Genomic DNA, 16,164 nt, shown 5'->3' with positions numbered 1-16,164 from the left:
GTATACCAGCAAGTACAGAAACACATAATGTGTGACTAAGGGTATTTAAAAAAAACCACCAAGATTTAAACTTCAGAGGCAAGCTTGAAGGGTGTGTGGGCAATTACCCTCAAAAATCAGAGTTGTGGTTTTTTGGGGGAAGGGGAATGTTGATGTAGGATTTCAATAGCATACATGGGAATTAATGTGTTTTGCATTACTTATGTACCTGCAGCAACAAGAATATTCATGATCAGGTCATGGCTATTTTGTGTATGTAGAAACTGGCTTTTCTTGCCACAGAGAATGCAGTATCCTAAATTTGGATTGTCCAGAAATAGACTCTTTTTTAGAAGTGGTTGAAGAAAGCAAGCAGAATTGAAAGGAATCCTACGCTATTTATTTTAATTGCCAGTTGGGAGGTAGTCAAGATGACAGCTAAGTGATGTGCTTCAAAACTAAGCAGTGCCATCTGCGGCACTGAGCACAAGGCTTCTCCAGGAGAGAGGTCATGCCATGTTCTGTGGACAGGATTTGCCAGCTGGTGCTGGCTGGAGGTGGCAGGACCAGGGGTGGCTGGCTGGGAAGGGGCTATGCTAAGAAGAGCCACAGCAGCAGCCTTCTGTCTCCCACTGGTCCTCTCCCCCATCCAGAGAGAGCTGGACCTGGAAGCAGGAGTTGGAAAAGCCAGTGGCCAGACAGCAGTTACAACTCTCTGTCCTGCACAGCAAAAACTGTTCAAGAAAAGCTTGTGCAGATTACGCCCAAGAGGCAAATTGGCACTATTGCTCTTATTTTGTACCAATGATTCTGAGACACAGGAAACCGCACTGGGCACTGACTCTTTGCCCCACTCCCCTCTCATTAGGGGATGTTTCCAAAGCCACCAGTCTGGCTCCTGCAGTTTTCCACAACCATTATCCTCCCATGTCTCCAAGGGGACCTGACATGGGACAGAGGAGTGTGCAGTGAATGATGGCAGCCTTTGGGAACTCAAGCTGGGTGGTTATCACATTTTGTAGCAGCATAGCACCTTCAGGAAAAAGTAATAAGGGCCTGGGGATTTAAAGGCTCACTATTCCTCAGAGAATCAACAGACGCATTAATCTTAAAAGATGTACAGATGACCCTCATCTGCAACAGACTATCGTGGAACCCCCTATGGAAAATGCAACTGTGTATCATCCTTTCATCTTCTGATGTTCAGAGAGAGGCGCCAGTGCTTATGTAGGCAGAATGGCACCATCCGTGTGCAGGAGGATCAGTAGTGGCAGCCTCCACAAAATCAGTATAGCATATAGCACACTGCAGACTGAGCATGGCCACAGAAGGCTGGCTGTTGGGAGGGGTAGAACATCTGGAAAGACACAAAGCGGGATGGAATACAGGCAGTCCTTGCTTAATGACCCCAACTGGGACTGAATTTCAGTTGCTAAGCAAATCAGACCTGATTTTACGACCTTTTTTGTGGCGGTCATTAAGCGAATCACTGCGGGCCTTAAGCGAACCATGTGGTCATTAAGTAAATCATGCAGTTCCCCATTGATTTTGCTTGCCAGAAGCTGGCCAGGAAGGTCGAAAATGGCAATCATGTGACCACAGGACACTGTGAGTCATAAATGAGAACCGGTTGCCAAATGCCCAAATCATGATCATGTGACTATGAGGATGCTGCAATGGTCATAAGTGTGAGGATCGGTTGCAAGTCGGTTTTTTCAGCACTGTTGTAAGTCTGAACCATCACTAAACGAATGGTTGTTAAGTGAACACTACTGGTATGGTGGAGGAAGGGGTGGTCCATGGGGACACCACAGAGGTGCCTTCCCCACTGGGACATTGTGGTAGGTTCTGCTTTTCATCTTTATATTCTGTACTGTCTGCTGCAAGCTACCTTCACTAGACTTCTGTGGACCAAAACTGGAATGTACAGTGCTCAGCTGACTTGGTCAATTCAGTGTGTCCTCCAATGCACTGCTTCAATGGCTTCTCTAAATCCTTCGGAGGAGACAAGAGTTACCATCCCAAAAGCTGAGAGAAAGAGAGTCCTAGCCCAGATTAAGGGCCAAGTGGAAAGGCAGAAAGAGAGACTCACTTAGCATACAGATTTCTTCCAGAGTGAATCCAGGTGGCAGACTCTTCCTTCTGGGACAGAAAAGAGAATGAGGCAGGAAGAGAGAGAAATTGTGATAAAAGCCACATGCCATTGCACTCTTCGTTTTGCTTCTTATTTGTGGTTCTACAGAGCTATTAATAGGGCAGGTTTAAAAAAACCCCAAACAGCAGCATCATTAAAAGAAACAGAAAACCCTTTCAACACCCACATTAGTTATTTATTTGCAATTATTGGCATGCCACCCTTCTTGCAACTACTGGGGGCTTCCAACAAATAGGTGCAATACAACAAAGCACCCCGAAAATATACAGAAAACCTACCAATCATTATAAGGAAAACTGTTGCTAAGAATGGTTGGAATGAATACACCTAAACACAGTCAATAAAAATGGAGGGTTGGCAGATCGTAACTCGGAAGAGTATGCTTTCCATAGTTTGGGAGCACTGCAAGAGGTCCTGTCCCCTCTACCCACACAAGCATTCGCTGTGAACAGCAGTGCCTTTCCTAGGCCTGAAGAACTGGAAAGGCCCATAATGAAACTAGGCAGTCACTTAGAAAACCAAGTTCCAAGCTGTTCAGTGTTTTAAAGGTTTAAATCAAACGTCAACATCTGGCTTTGAAAAATTCCTGCCTGATTTGGTAAAGTAACTCATTGGAATTGGGGGGCTGGAGAAGAGGCTTATGTTATAGAAAGGCTTCTGTTATCAAGCAACAAAGACTGTGGGCTCCCCACTCATTAGTGCCAGATGGGCAGGTAGAGTTTGGAAGTTTATTCAGCAACCCGGATTTAGACTCTATGGTGAGCCAAGAAAGAAGGGACCTTGTCTATCATTAAGTGCTTCCCTACTCTATTTCCAGGATGTTCATACAGGTCTCCTCACCTGCAACTCTCTCCTGGCATTCCACCCTTACTACTGCTACCCCTTTCAAACCTTTCAGAACAGAATAGGTTTTCCTTTGGCTTCTGGCCCAGAAAGAGTGATGTTAGGAAATGGGAAGGGCACACTCAGGCAGCTCCATATCCTATCGCAGGGTTCCTTAACCTTGGCAACTCTAAGCTGTGCAGACTTCAACTCCCAGCAAAGCTGGCTGGGGAATTCTGGGAGTTGAAGTCCGCACAGCTTAGAGTTGCCAAGTTGAGGAACCCTGTCCTATAGTAGAGAACATACATAGCTCAGGGTTGAACTACTAGGTTCTTGGGGCTCTCTGATTTCTTAGAGATGTTTTGTTACCCAGCTAGATATCATCATCAGTGCAAGGAAGAGGGGTTCGCTGGGAAATGGACGCTGCACTGATGTTGTTACCTAGCTGCGTAATGAAATGTCTGCAATACAACAACCAAGCTCAGAGAGCACCAAGAACCCACCAGATTCATATTCTGAAATAGCAGCACAAACCCAGTTGACAACAGTTGCATTCACACGATCTTCTAAACTGCGGCTCAGAGGATGAGGAACCAACCTTCTCCCCACCACGCAAGTAATTCAATGGATGGGTTTACACAACATGCTAAATCTGGGTTTCGGTGTTCTGTCCTAACAAACAAGCAAGCCGTATTACACTTTAACGGGGAGGCCTGGTTCACACGATACATTAAGACGAAGACTGGATTTCCACAAGACACTGAACCACAAACTACCTAACCCCATTTTAACCTAGTCTACTGCAGATTCAAGCAATGATTTACTTCCTAGCTTGATTAAACACAAGATGATGAAAAACGATTTGACTAAGTCAGTATGCACCGGAAGGGTAGAGAGGGCACATGACTGTAGAGCTCTTTCCCAGTTCTTCAAATTTTAAAGGGACCAGAGTCGATGTGTAATGGTATGTGGGAATGACCTTGGGGGAGAGAGGAAAGTGCCACAGCCAGGGGAACGGTTGGATACGAGGCAGCTCGGCCCGCAGCAGGAGTGTGGGTGTGGCAAACGTCTCAGAAGGGACCTTCCCTAGTTTCTTGGGCTGTAAAGGCAACGGGGGAGAAATGTGCTTGCAAGATTCTGTTAATGTAGCCTTAGAATAAAGTAGGATTAGTTCACCCAGGTGTGTTTCCTGTCTGGACTACCTTGCAAGGCTGACAAGTATCTTGCAAGTTTGAAAGCACATTTCTCCCCTTTCGCCTTTACAGCCCGAGAAACGAGGGAGGGTCCCTTCTGAGATGTTTGCCACACCCACACTCCTGCTGCGGGCCGAGCTGCCTCGTATCCAACCGTTCCCCTGGCTGTGGCACTTTCCCCTCTCCCCCAAGGTCACTCCCACATACCATTACACAACGAGAGGTCTTCCATCCCAAACTAAGGGTCCCATTCACCTCCTGAAACTCTGACAACATTTTGGGGCAGGCAACCTAGCATTTTCAAACATCTTCAACTGTAACTCCCACAGTCCCCAAGCAATGACTGGGCTAGCTGGGGATGATGGCACTAATAGTCTAAGATGTGTGTCTCCTCTTGCATTTGGTCAGTGGCATAAAACCCACACCAGCTAGGTCAGGGACCATGACTGGGTTCTGGAAATGAGAGGACGTCTTGCTTGTGAGCTGTCTGAAAGTTGGAATGCTGAATTAAATGAGCCCTTGGTGTGATCCATCTGAATCACTCTTAAGCTCCTACATCAGACTGCCTAACAGCAGCCAGTGTCACTGGAAAGGTACTGCTACCCTAAACTCAGCCTATAGATTGGCTGAACTCAAGTCATGCTTCTCCTAATGTGGGGCTTCTCAAAATAGCTCTAGACAAAGTGGCGTGGCCCCATTCGTGCTGGTTTCTGAATGCAAAATCAATTAGAGTGAATTGGGCCAGGACACCAGGGTTTCCATTTCCCAGCAGAAAGGAAATGTGTGCACTAACAATATTCTCCATTCTTCCTGCCTACCCCTGATGGTGGCAATTGCAAACACAGGCTCTTACCTCAGCTGCTTAGCGGCAGAGAACTCCTCAGAGGTTATGTGCTTCAGAAAATCGAAGCAGAAAAAGAAAATCTAGAGGCAAAAAAAGGAGGAAGCATAAAAGAGAGGAGAGGTGAATTGCCATATAGACAAACGAGAACTTCCTTCATTTTTGCAGAGCGCTGACTCAGGGGTTCGGCAGCCACTACCACTGATCCCAATGAAAGGCTCTCGTTATTCATCCTTCAAGACCTTCGTCTCTCACTGCCCTGCCCTGCCCTGGGTACTGCCTGCAAGACGGCACCCGGCTGACGAACAGATCGACAGCGGAAACTGATTACTACCTAAGAAGATGGCAGACTGCCATTTGATGGATGTGTGGGAATTGCTCTTTCCAGCTCTATAATTTTATGATTTCCCAAATAATTGGCTAATAGTTATGAGGATCAGGCAAGGGGTGTAAGAAAACCCACCAAACAATCCCCAGATCCCTATGGCTAAACATTACACTGGCTCGGAGTATCCGCTGGATTCCTTGGAAGCCATGCTGATAGTGGGTGGCCAAGTTCTGACCCATGAAAAATATCGATCCGTATAAATATAATTCTTCCAGGATTTCCCAATTTTTCCAAGTTGGAGCAAGTTCAAGCTGCTTTCTTCAGCTAGGTGCCCTCCTGAACGATGAATCTCTGGGGCACCCTAGCTCGTAATTACGAGAGCTATACTCCAAATATATCTGGAGGTCACTAGGCTGGAGAAGGCTGCTTTAGAACATTCACTTGGTCAATCTTGTGTATCTCAATATAATCATATTGAAGAAGGGGGCGGGGAGGGAGGTGTTAAATGTCTCATAATGAACAGCATGACTGCAACAGAAGGCAAAATTAGACAGGGCACAGATGGGCAAGCCAAGTCTCTGTGACTCTTGTGCCAGGGCCAGTTTGTTTTTCTCTCCCCCCACAACCTCACTTGCAAGACTGGAACAGAAGGGACCACAAGCCTGGCTGTGGCATGAAATTACACAGACACACTGCGTGTGCCCTGTTTAGTAAGCTGAGATATCATCGCATGCAAGGGGAAGGGCAGGGTACATGTGCTAATAATCTGGTTTATGATGTTCATAAGCAATATAGCATGAGGTATTACTTGCTGGAGAGAATAACACCATGGATTCACAGAAGCACAGAGTTGGAAGTGGTCCTTAAGGCCATCAAGACCAGCTGTTTGCTCAGCTCAGGAATCCAAAGCAAAACATTTTTAACGCAGGCTGTCTAGTCTCTCCCTGAATGGGAGGAGAACTATTGCTGCTAAGCCCTGCTTGTGAGCTTCCTAAAGGTGTCACAATGGAAAGCATGACAGTGGCCTAGGTGGATTTTTGGTAAGGCCTAATATGGCTCTTAGGTTCGGCATTCTTGGTTCAGAATCTAGATATTGTGTACAGGTAGTCCTCACTTAACGACCACAATAGAGACTGGAAAACCAGTTGTTAAGTGGCATGGTCGTTAACTGGGTCACCACGTGACCAGATCTGATTTTTACGACCATTTTTATGATGGTCGTTAAGTGAATTATGGGTCATTAAGCGAATTGCTGCAGTTGTTAAGCGAATCCAGCTTCCCTAATGGACATTTTTTGCCAGAAGCTGGCAAAAAAGGTTGCAAGTCGTGGTCACTGCAGGACGCTGCAACTGGTTGTAAACGTGAGCCGGCTGCCAAGTGCCTGAATTGTGATCACGTGACTGCGGTGGTGGTGTAACGTTTTGCAACAGTCATGAGTACAGGCCGTAAAGCACTTTTCCCAAGGCCGTCGTAACTTCAGACTGCCGTTAAACAGTCGTTAAGCGAGGACTGCCTGTACTAGCCTGTTAATTTCAGGCACAGATGAAACTTATGTCTTTGATTGTCTCCCCACCCTGCTGACCAGGAAATGCTAAAACAATATCTTTAGTGTGACCAGGACACCCCTGTTACTTGGCACTGCTCCTAAAGACACTTACTTCCTCTCCTTTGCTGAGCCGATCCACTAACATGTGCCTGCAGGAGAAAGAGGAGAGTTTGGTATTGACCAAGCATGTTCCGTACCGCTGTGAAGGTACGCCCACCGCATGTGTGCAGACTAACCGGGATGCCTAGAATTCAGGTAGAGATCTAGATCAACCCCAAGGACTGTGGGTCAAGCTCCCACCCCAAAGGACTGCAGGACAGATGCAGAAAAACCCTGGGGACAGAGATTTTGAAAAGGGTTAATCAGGAGGAATGGAAAAAGCATGTTAAACAGGGGAGCCTCCAGTTTAAACCAACTAAAAATGCTACATAAATCAGGCCTGTAAATGCCTATGCTATTCCCACCACCACCACCTGGTCAAGGCAGGGCTGATCTCCAGTATGCCTACCCAAAGAGGAACCAATCATAAGCCACTGTCAGGTAAAGAATCTCTGCAGGTTCCAGGGATGTGTGGATCAGCCCATCCTAAGGAAAGAAAGACTGAGAATACAGTAGACATTATAACGATTCCCTGCTCTGCACTTCCCTCCTTTGACATATACAGCAAAACGCCCAAATGACTTAGGGTCTTTGAGCACCAAGAGAGTTTCTTAAATAAACAAACCCCATTCAAGAAGCCACCTGTTTTATTTCTCTCCAGTGCTGTGCATTCTACGAGAAACGACACAGCAGCATACAGTCTCAACCCTGGAACCTCCTGAGTTTAATGTTTTATTTCAAAAAGAAGCTTGCAGTCCTCAATGTCACAGAGCCAAAGGGGTAACATTAAGAAGCGCCTTTTCTACATCCTTTCCTAGCTCCTCAGTCCTCAGGATGGCCTCTTGACTCAACATCTCAGTCTTGTTTTTTTTTCCACCACACAAAAGTAAGTTATGCCAATGGAAAAGATCCATGCAAATTTTACTTAAGGGAGCCCAATTGGTTCATTCGTACTGCAGAATACAAATAAACAGCACTCTCTGTTCAGAGGAATGTGATGGACAGGGATAGAATTCAAACTCTTGATTCCCCAAATTAGCCCCAACTTACCATAAAGCCCTGCCTTACATGCAGCAAAGCTGTGTTTCCTGCCAGCAGAATCGGGCACTTTTTAAAAGGCATACCACAAAACCATAGGGGCCTTGAACCCACTAACCATGTTAGAGGGAAAATAGACGTCCATTTCCACCACCACCATCCTGCCCTTCCAAGGCTCTCTCTAGGTTCAGCTGCACCACTCATGCCAGCTACAGGTACAGGCGCACACGTATTGGTACTCACAGCCCAGAGGGAGAGACGCAGTAGAGAGATGAAAAGTGGTGTCCTGTCCCATCCGGATATACAGTGAACCAGGAGCCCACCATCATCTGCGCAAAGCCGGCAGGACGGGAAAGCAACAGCGGAGGGAAAAAGCTGTGTTACTTGTATGGCATTCTGGATGAAAAGCCCCCCACTGTCCCCAGGCCTCCAGCAGTCTCCAGGGGATACAGTGGCATATGCTAGGCCAGCTGCACAAGACAGAGCATTCCCCACACCCTGCCAGATGGAGGAGATGGCAGCTACAGCAGGCGGGAGGGGAGAAGGAAAACAACAGGGGAATATTAGAAGTATCACCCAGAAGAAAGGCTAGCGACAGTATAGATCAGTGTTTCTCAACCGTGGCCACTTTCAGATGTGTGGACTTCAACTCCCAGAATTCCCCAGCCAGCCATGGGGAATTCTGGGAGTTGAAGTCCACACATCTGAAAGTGGCCACAGTTGAGAAACACTGGTATAAATTGTATAAAGGTGTGCAAACAGTGGTTGCCCACTCTTCCTTTAAGCAGAACTTCCTGTGTCTTCTTCCCATACAGACCTGGAATCCACTCTGAGCTAAGAATCACCGCAGAAGTAAATAAGGAATAGCAAAGGCCTCCTCCGGTGCATCCTCCGGTATACAGTATCACATGCAAACCCACTGCCACAGGTCCTTCGTCTTAGGATCTGCTGTAACACCCTCTACAGTGTTTCAGAATTCCCTTCTACCCTTCTCTTCCACCAAAACCTGAGTCTAAGAGCTTCTCCAGAAGCATTAAACTGTTCTGCATTTCAATAAGCGAGGCAAGCATTTTAAGATAGTATGTCCAAATTCCATACTCCTTCCTCCCTGCTTTTGTAAAAATGGAATGATCAATCAATCAATGCTTGGGCCCCAAGGAGCGACTGAATCAACCATCAAACTGAGTGGTTTATACAGTTCTTAAACTGTGTTAGTTTGATCTCTGCAACACACCTGCACCAGGTGCTCCAGGCCATGAGACATCCCCTCCAGGCCACTGCAAGGCAGTCACAGGCCACACAGTCTAAAACAGCTTATAAAGGATAGGACTGGGAAGAAGGGAATACATTCCTTTTCAATTCTGCTTTTCTCTAACCAGAGCCCTCCAGATGTTTCAGTTTCAACCTGGCTGGGTCGGGCGATGGGAGTTACAGCCAATTCATCTGAAGACCACTGGACTGGACTGAAAATAAAGGCTCAGGCACATTTCCATACATCACACTGTGAACTACAAGACCAGGCTACAAGCAAGAAAAATATTCCAGAGAAGATTTGCCTTTATGCATTCTGAGGAGGAGCTCAATAGACACGTTTAAAATTGGCAGAGAGCAACAAAAATCACTAATCATCAGTGGCACAGATTAAAACCTACTTGGGCAGGTGTTATTTTGACTGTTTTGGTTATTCATTTATTTTTTATTATTTTGGGGTTTGTTAGGTTTTTTTTTTTCACTGCCCAGAATCACTGATGTGAGATGGGCAGTCATACAAATAAACACTTTTTATTTTCCTATTGTTAAAACAAACGCATACATACATAAATATTTCTTATTTTCATATAAACGTCAATTCTTTTTTTTTAAACAGAATACATGCTGCCCTGATTTACATTGCATAGATTTTTACTGGCAATATACAGGTAGTCTTCACTTAATGAGGGTAATTGAGCCCAGAATTTCTGTCGCTAAGCCATGCAGCTGTAAAGCAAGATGGCATTGCTCAGCGATGGCAACCCTAGCAATTCCCCTTGCCATCGTTAAGTGAATTTTAGCCTGAACACCCACCCCAATCCACGCCATCTCAGGCTTGGTTCCTCCCAGCCCCAAACACTGCCTTCAACTCCACACACCCCCCTCGCCTATCTCCCCCCATCTCTGCCCTTTTGGAAGCCCTGCACTCTCTTGCACTTATTTTGAGGATAAAGGTCTCAAACAGCAGCAGCAGCAGCAACAACAAAGCCAGTTTTCCTGGAGGTTCAGTCAACCATGCAGAATCCTAGGATTTACAAAAGTGATCAAGATAATGGAGTCCTTCTGAATGACAAAAACAAAGAGAATGGGCCATCTCTTCCATACACCAACACCCTGTTCAAATGATGTGGGAAAGAAACCCTCAATTGAAGCTACTAGTTACACAGTTGATTTCCCAATTTTTGCCCAATTACACCTCCCTTAGTTTCTTTTAAAAATAATAACTGAGTCAGTTAAAAAATCCCTGAATCTCTGTTCTATCACAAGAAAAGAACCTCACCGTCACTATTGATAATGGAGATCAGAAGCTTCAGGTAGTTCTGTGTCTGCTGTACAAGGTCCCAGTTCTGGGGAGGGAGGGGAGGATGGGAGAGGAAGAGAGAAAGAAAACAGAAGACGTGAAGCAACAGGATTCCACTGGAAGACGCCTGTAACTCTATTCAAGACCTGGTTTCAAAAGCATTTGATCTAAGCTCATCACCTGTTAACCTCTTGGCTTCTGTAGCAACATCTCAACTCCCACAAGACAAAATTCCCAAGGCAGCTTTCACAGATTCTACCTTTTCCTTTTGAGATGTGCTACTGTATAGTGATATTTGATATTTTCACTTGGCATGCATTCCTATCTAAGCACAAGACCTATTTTTCTCTACAACAACTTCCCAGTGAGGTAGATTGGACTGAGAGTGAGTGACCGGCACCAAGTCTCCAAGGGAGTTCCTGTGGCTGGGGATGACCTAGAACCTGGGTCTCCCCACTCCTACTCCAACCCCTTCACCACTAAACCGCACTGGCTTTCTTGCTATTGTGCTTCTAGATTTTTAGGGACATCCTTCCTCCTTCCAAGTGCCCAGAAGAGATTGGCCAAAAACTACACTCAAAGGAGCATAACCAATAAGGACTGCACACTCAGGTCCTAATGCAAATTATGAGTGAAAGGCTGCTTCCAGATAAAGCAGAGCAGGACATTGGGCGTAATCTATGTGGGTCTATCCACAAGGATTGAAGTTCAAAAGGCATCAGTTCTGCTTTTTCAAAAAAATCTCAAATAATACTCCCTGGTGTAAAGAAAACCCATTTTTGCTGAAGTCTTAGGAACTGAAATAGATTTGGGAAGGATTTAGTGGCCAGAAAGATCCTCACACTGTCCTAGTCTTTCCTATGTCCTCTTTCATTAATCCCATTACCTGTAGAAGCTTCTGGTCTACTCTTTTCCTTGTTTAAGCTCATATAGACTCCCAGCTTGAATATGTCTGTCATGTTGCGGGTCCCGTCTGTTAAGGAGCTACATCTGATGGGACCCAGGAGACGGGCCTTTTCTGCCGTGGCACCCACCTTGTGGAACATCATCCCCCCCCCCGCCCGCGAGTGAGACTGGCCGTGTCCTTGGCAGCCTTCCGGAAGCCCCTCAAAACGAGGCTGTGTCAACAGGCTTGGGGATCTCAACGTTCTGGAGAATTGTTGCAATGGGTACACTGTTTGTAATATTGAAGATGCTCTCTTTTAGTCTTTCTTAACAATCTGGATGTTTTTATTATGGAATGTTTTAATGTCTGTTTTTATGGCTGTTTTTTATTGTACACCACCCAGAGTCATGTTTTTGAGACAGGCAGCTATATAAATACGAGAAATAAAGAAATAAACATTATCCTTAAAATTACCTTTTATCTAACAGGGGGATAGGCTGAAATATAATGGACACTTACTACTGTATATTAACTGTCAAAACACCAAGGAAATTCTTTTATATCTCAGCAGGACCCACATTCAAATCACTCCACTCAAATTTCAACTCTTTTGCTGGAATTTCATTCTGCACTCTAGCTCTTTATTCTAAATGGAACATCTGAACTGAAATTTCCTGGGCCTGGGTTATTTTGGATCGGGGTGGGGGTGGGAGTGGATTTTAAGCACAGGATCTTTGAAACATGAAAAACCATAACTGCAAAAAATTGGAGAGGGGAGAAGGGAGCAGAGCTTCCCTATCTGACTCATTACTCAATTGTTCAGGAGAATTAGGTCCCAGAGAATTACAGAGTGCATGCCAGACTCCTAGAGCTGAGAAAAATCACTCCATGGCTCAATAACAAAGCACTTTCTGAAAGATTGATTAGAGTCTGTGAATATCCTGCTGGGTCCTGACCCACTTCAGCAAAGCCCCCAAATTGGAGAAGCTGCACAGCAAAAATAGGACACATATTCTGGTAAAAGAAGGGCCCCGTAAAAGCAGATAAAAGGATGAGTTTTTCTCTCTGCACTGGGAACAGCATATTTTACATGTACTGTAACTGAAGTGACGTTGCACAATGGCTTTTTTTCAGAATGACCCCAAGTCTTCACCCTCTTCTGCTGCCCCCCACTAGCACCACAAAGTTGGGAGATAGGAGGAAGAGATCTTCAGGCCCACAGACATGCCCTCACCCCATCGTTTCGTGTATTACCCCACAGAGGCAGCTCAAGAAGACTGCAGGGTCAGGTCAAACCAAGGCAAGGAATGAGGATAGGATCTGCTTCCCATAAAGAGAACAAAGCATCAACAGAGGAATATTATAAGGGGGACACCTGTTTTGTTTGCTTTGTGTTGCTTTTAAGATCGTTTTAGTCTGGGCTGTCTGTGTGGTTTATTTATTCATCCATCCATCCATCCATCCATCCACATTTGTATAGCTGCCCATCTCACACGGTGACTCTGTTTTATCTGGGGGGGGGGTTTGGACTTTTTTGGTTTTGTACACCGCCCAGAGTCCACTGGAGTTGGGCGGCCACAACCAATTTGAATAAATAAATGAATAAACCAGTAAATCTCCTTTTCTTCCTGGCCTCCTGAACTGAATAAACCTTTGGCCACACATAGGAAGAGAGGTTCCAATGGCAAAAGGATCATTTGATAAAAGACAGAACTTGGCTACTGCAAAGCTATGTTCTAGAAATCTTTTTAAAAGCACACGTGAGCATGTAGGCCTCGGGTCTCACGCAGAAAGTTTAAGGGCATCCGGTGAAGGCGGAGAAGGCAGCAGATGCACTGCAAGGCACGGTCTTTTGCTCTCATTCCACTGGCCATGATCCCCAGTACCTTTCCCACACCATTAACTATACTGACCAAGGCTGCTGGGGATTGTGGCTCAGCAACATTGGACGGTTTCAAGTTCCCTGCCCCAGAATTGATCACAAAAGCCATCATGTTTGGACTAGACAGAACCTTTGCGCCAATGTAATCCCCAGTACTGAATTATCTTTGCTACTTATTTTCGTGTTGCATTGGTACTCTTTTTCAGGGCCAGTCTCAATTTTTGGTAGGGTCTTTGTACCCTACTGTCCTACCCTAGTGATACAGGTAGTCCTCACTTAACCACAACTGAGACTGGAATTTTGGTTGCTAAGCGAATCCAACCCAATTTTATGACCTTTTTTGCGGTGATCATTATGATGGTCATAAGCGTGAGCACCAGTTGTTAAGTCAGTTTTTTCAGCATCATCATAAGTCTGAACTCTCACTAAACAAATGGTCATTAAGTGAGGATTACCTGTAGTGGCAGTTAGCAGCATTCTGACCAGCATTAGGCAGAGCTTCTGCTCCAGTTATGATAGCTACTTAAAATTCACCAAATTGCCCCCCCCAAAACATTTCAGGGACAGGGCTGGGAATTTGAAGGCTGAGCACTGACTAGAATGCTAGCATTTCTTTCTTTTTTTCTGAAGTGCAAGATCAGTGTTGGGATGCAGACATCTCTCCGAGAATGCTCTGGACTAAACCCAAGTTTGCTTCTGGCCCTTAATTTCCCATCAATTCTATCCTGTCTTCTCTTCCACAATTCGAACCAAATATCTGTACATTTAGGTAAAGAATATTTCATCCCAATTTAGCCCCAACCACAGCTATATGTTGGTTTTCAGAACAAATATAATGCAGGCAGATGAACTCTCTCCACCCCCACTCCTGTTCCGACAACTGTGTTAGCACCACCTGGCTGCCGAGAAACTGAAAGAAAGCGACTGACATGCTACCACAACATTCTCACTGGCAAGGATGTATTTAAAAAAAACACCAATTAATGGTAAGCTATGCTTAGCAGAATGGAGATGAAACTGCAGGGCATCAGCATAATGTTAAAGGCTACTGCTTTGTCATCTGTCCATTCTCAGGACTACAACAGAGAGCATCCTACAGATGCTGGGCATTAGTTACAGCATAAATAATTTTTAAAATACCCTTTAAAAATTATTTTTGATCAGACGACACAATCCACTAAACAATATTGCTACCAGAGGCACTGATTTTAAGTTCCAGGTCTTCCTCTCTCCTTTTCAAGGATGAGCAGGTGATTCTGAGAAACAGGCATACAGTATCAGCAAAGGAACTCTTATTTATTTGTTTGTTTGTCCGTTTGTTTGTTTATGTATCTAATTTATATGGCCGCCTATCTCACGAAAAGTGATGCTGGGCGACATACGACAAAGTCATAAACAGTAAACATATAAAAAACACTCATTATTTAAAGAATTTTTTAAAGAGGCATAAGCGACTAAATGTTAACCACAGTAATGGAGCCACCTCAAGATCTTCCCGGTCCCCTGGGACCCCCAGGCCTGATGACCTAGCCAGGTCTTGAGGGACTTCTGGAAAATCAACAGGGATGGAGCTAACCTCGCTTCATGGGGGGAGAATGTCCCATAAGGCGGGTGCCACGGCAGAGAAGGCCCACCTCCTGGGACCCGCCAGGTGTAGTTCCCTAACTGACAGGACTCGCAGCATGCCAGATCTGATGGGACGGGCAGATGTAATCGGGGAGAGGCGGTCCCCCAAATAATCCATCCCCATGCCATGAAGGACTTTAGAGGTCAAAACCAGCACTTTGAATTGGACCTGGAGGCAAACTGGCAGCCAACGCAGCTTGCAGAGCAGAGGTGTAACGTGTGCCGTTCTAGGGGCACAGACAACCGCCCGCGCCATTGCATTTTGTACCAGCTGAAGCTTCCAGATGCTCTTCAAGGGCAGCCCCATGTAGAGTTCTTGTTCCCTTTAAGCAATATTAACTCAACAGATCCTTGAGTGACCCAGTTAAGTGATTCTAGAGAAGAGGCAGCTAAGCAGGTAAAATAACTTCGAGAAAAGAAAGCTAGCCCAATCACTGCCTGCTTAACAACAGAGCATGAAGACCCACCAGTTTTGCACAGCACAAAAGTTCTGCTCTATCTGAAAGGCAATCCTAAGTGCTAAAAATCTAGCAAGTCATCACTTCCCCCTCGGAGCTTCCTGCACTGATACTGTAGTCGATCCCTGCTGTAATTTTCAGAACATGAGAAAGGTTCATCAATACGGGAGCTTTTGGTGTACAAAATAAATAATGCAGCGCCTGCTGCTATTGCCCAACTGCTGTTGTCTCTTGAGTTGGACCCAACAGGTACTGATGACCATCGCTCAAGTGACAGATTGAGCAAAAACTTCCCTCAAGTTTTAAGGGAAGACTTTCCCTGTAAGATTGGTCTTCTTTTTCTTCACTGCACACTACCAACAAAGTCTGCAAGTAACTATAAGCAAGATAACCTCATTTTTCAAGCCAGGTCAGCATTTTGCCGCCCTTGGCATACAAAAAGCAACAACGGGAAGGACTAGGACAAAAATAAAGCATGCACTGCTTGGAGAGCCCTAGCCGTAAAGCTCTTTGTGTTCTGGAGGTGGCAAAGAGGGTTGGTAAAATACCTCATTTTAGGGTGAGTAAGCATGGAAGTCAAGAGAGAAAATGTAGAACAAGAGGTTCCACCAAAGGTGAGAGGCTGTTAAAGAGAGTGACATTTCTTGGTATTTTAGTTGACTTCAGAAGTGCGCACAAACAAGTGAGATTGGCAGAATCGTAAGAGGAATTCTAGTTCCACAGATGGCTGGGAAAAAAATCATAGCAACTTGCAAGGATA

General features: G+C 45.3%; 1 protein-coding gene across 4 annotated transcripts in view; it reads right to left on the bottom strand.

Annotated features, from left to right (window-relative positions):
• The window catches only part of MTMR14 (myotubularin related protein 14), a 92,110-nt gene that overhangs the window by 44,328 nt on the left and 31,618 nt on the right, over positions 1 to 16,164 (bottom strand). For 2 of the 4 annotated variants that reach the window (XM_063291423.1, XM_063291419.1), the window contains exons 10-15: positions 10,532 to 10,598; positions 8,245 to 8,330; positions 7,373 to 7,449; positions 6,977 to 7,013; positions 5,003 to 5,073; positions 2,072 to 2,121 (exon numbers count right to left, since the gene is read on the bottom strand). In XM_063291423.1, the coding sequence (XP_063147493.1) occupies positions 2,072 to 2,121; positions 5,003 to 5,073; positions 6,977 to 7,013; positions 7,373 to 7,449; positions 8,245 to 8,330; positions 10,532 to 10,598 (388 nt within the window). The remainder of the gene's footprint in view (positions 1 to 2,071; positions 2,122 to 5,002; positions 5,074 to 6,976; positions 7,014 to 7,372; positions 7,450 to 8,244; positions 8,331 to 10,531; positions 10,599 to 16,164) is intronic. The other 2 variants (XM_063291420.1, XM_063291422.1) reach the window with 2 other exon arrangements.

The sequence above is a fragment of the Candoia aspera genome, chromosome 2, assembly GCF_035149785.1.
Source record: "Candoia aspera isolate rCanAsp1 chromosome 2, rCanAsp1.hap2, whole genome shotgun sequence".
NCBI classification, from domain to species: Eukaryota; Metazoa; Chordata; class Lepidosauria; order Squamata; family Boidae; genus Candoia; species Candoia aspera.
Note: the sequence above shows the minus strand (reverse complement) of the source record. Positions and strands in the feature narration are given on the sequence as shown.